Here is a 964-nt window from a genome sequence, read left to right on the forward strand (position 1 = left end):
ACAAATTTCCATGCAAAACAACGTACCGCTTTGGGTACAAAATTACTGACATAATCAGACCGCCAGGGAAGTTAAGCAGGTTGGAAATGGCTTGAGAGAGCAAGGAGAGGAGGCTGGCTCGGGGTTTTGAGGTGAAGTGGTGGGGTCAGTGTGAGGGTTCCAGAGCAAACCATCAGGTGCTTCTGGGGTTTGAAACTCCTGCCCAGCGCCCAAGGAGGGAGCAACAGCCTGCTCACAAATCGGGCAGAAACATAAAACATGAAGGCAGACTCCTCGTTATGGCCGATAGTGGAAATCATTTCTTCAGGGCCTTGAAGGGTACTAGTGTGCAGAATATCTGCTACCACAGCCTTGTATTTCACGTGTATACGTGTGTCCTCGCTAACTACAAGTGAATGTGTGCTAACTTCATGGTGAACCTCTGTTCAGGCCTCATTACCTGTGCATAATCAGGTGTTACCCTCCATTGAGAGTGTGGATGGCTCAGACCCTTTGGCCACTCTGCAGAGCCCTATGGATAGACTGGAGGCCAAAGACGAAGAGGATGAGGATGAGGATGAGGACACTGAGGAAGATGAGGAGGAAGATGGTGAAGACACAGACCTGGATGACTGGGAACCAGATCCACCTCGGCCCTTCGACCCGCATGACCTATGTAAGTACCAGCTGGTACTTGTGAGTGAGGGATCCCTGTGTGCAGAGGCTGCTCCCCACTCTGTGGGCGTCACTTTGCTCCGTCTTCACAACAGTGTGTGAGGGAGGCAGGTGGTGTCTTGACAGTTCCGATTTTGCTGATGAAGGAACAGGAGCTCAGGAGAAGCCAGGCAGCCTGCTCCGTGTCACGTAGGGGTGAGTGGTGGCTCAGGCATCAAGCCTGTCTTCCTGATACCAGAGCGTGAGCTACCAAACCACTTTGATAAGTTTATCTGGTTCTGGAATATTCTGCCATTTCAACTTTATTATT

General features: G+C 50.8%; 1 protein-coding gene across 1 annotated transcript in view; it reads left to right on the forward strand.

Annotated features, from left to right (window-relative positions):
* Positions 1 to 964, forward strand: part of PRDM10 (PR/SET domain 10) — a 90,979-nt gene that overhangs the window by 53,803 nt on the left and 36,212 nt on the right. The window contains exon 3 of the mRNA XM_019660792.1: positions 424 to 669. Within this exon, the coding sequence (XP_019516337.1) occupies positions 424 to 669 (246 nt within the window). The remainder of the gene's footprint in view (positions 1 to 423; positions 670 to 964) is intronic.

This window comes from Hipposideros armiger, unplaced genomic scaffold (assembly GCF_001890085.2).
Source record: "Hipposideros armiger isolate ML-2016 unplaced genomic scaffold, ASM189008v1 scaffold_330, whole genome shotgun sequence".
NCBI classification, from domain to species: domain Eukaryota; kingdom Metazoa; phylum Chordata; class Mammalia; order Chiroptera; family Hipposideridae; genus Hipposideros; species Hipposideros armiger.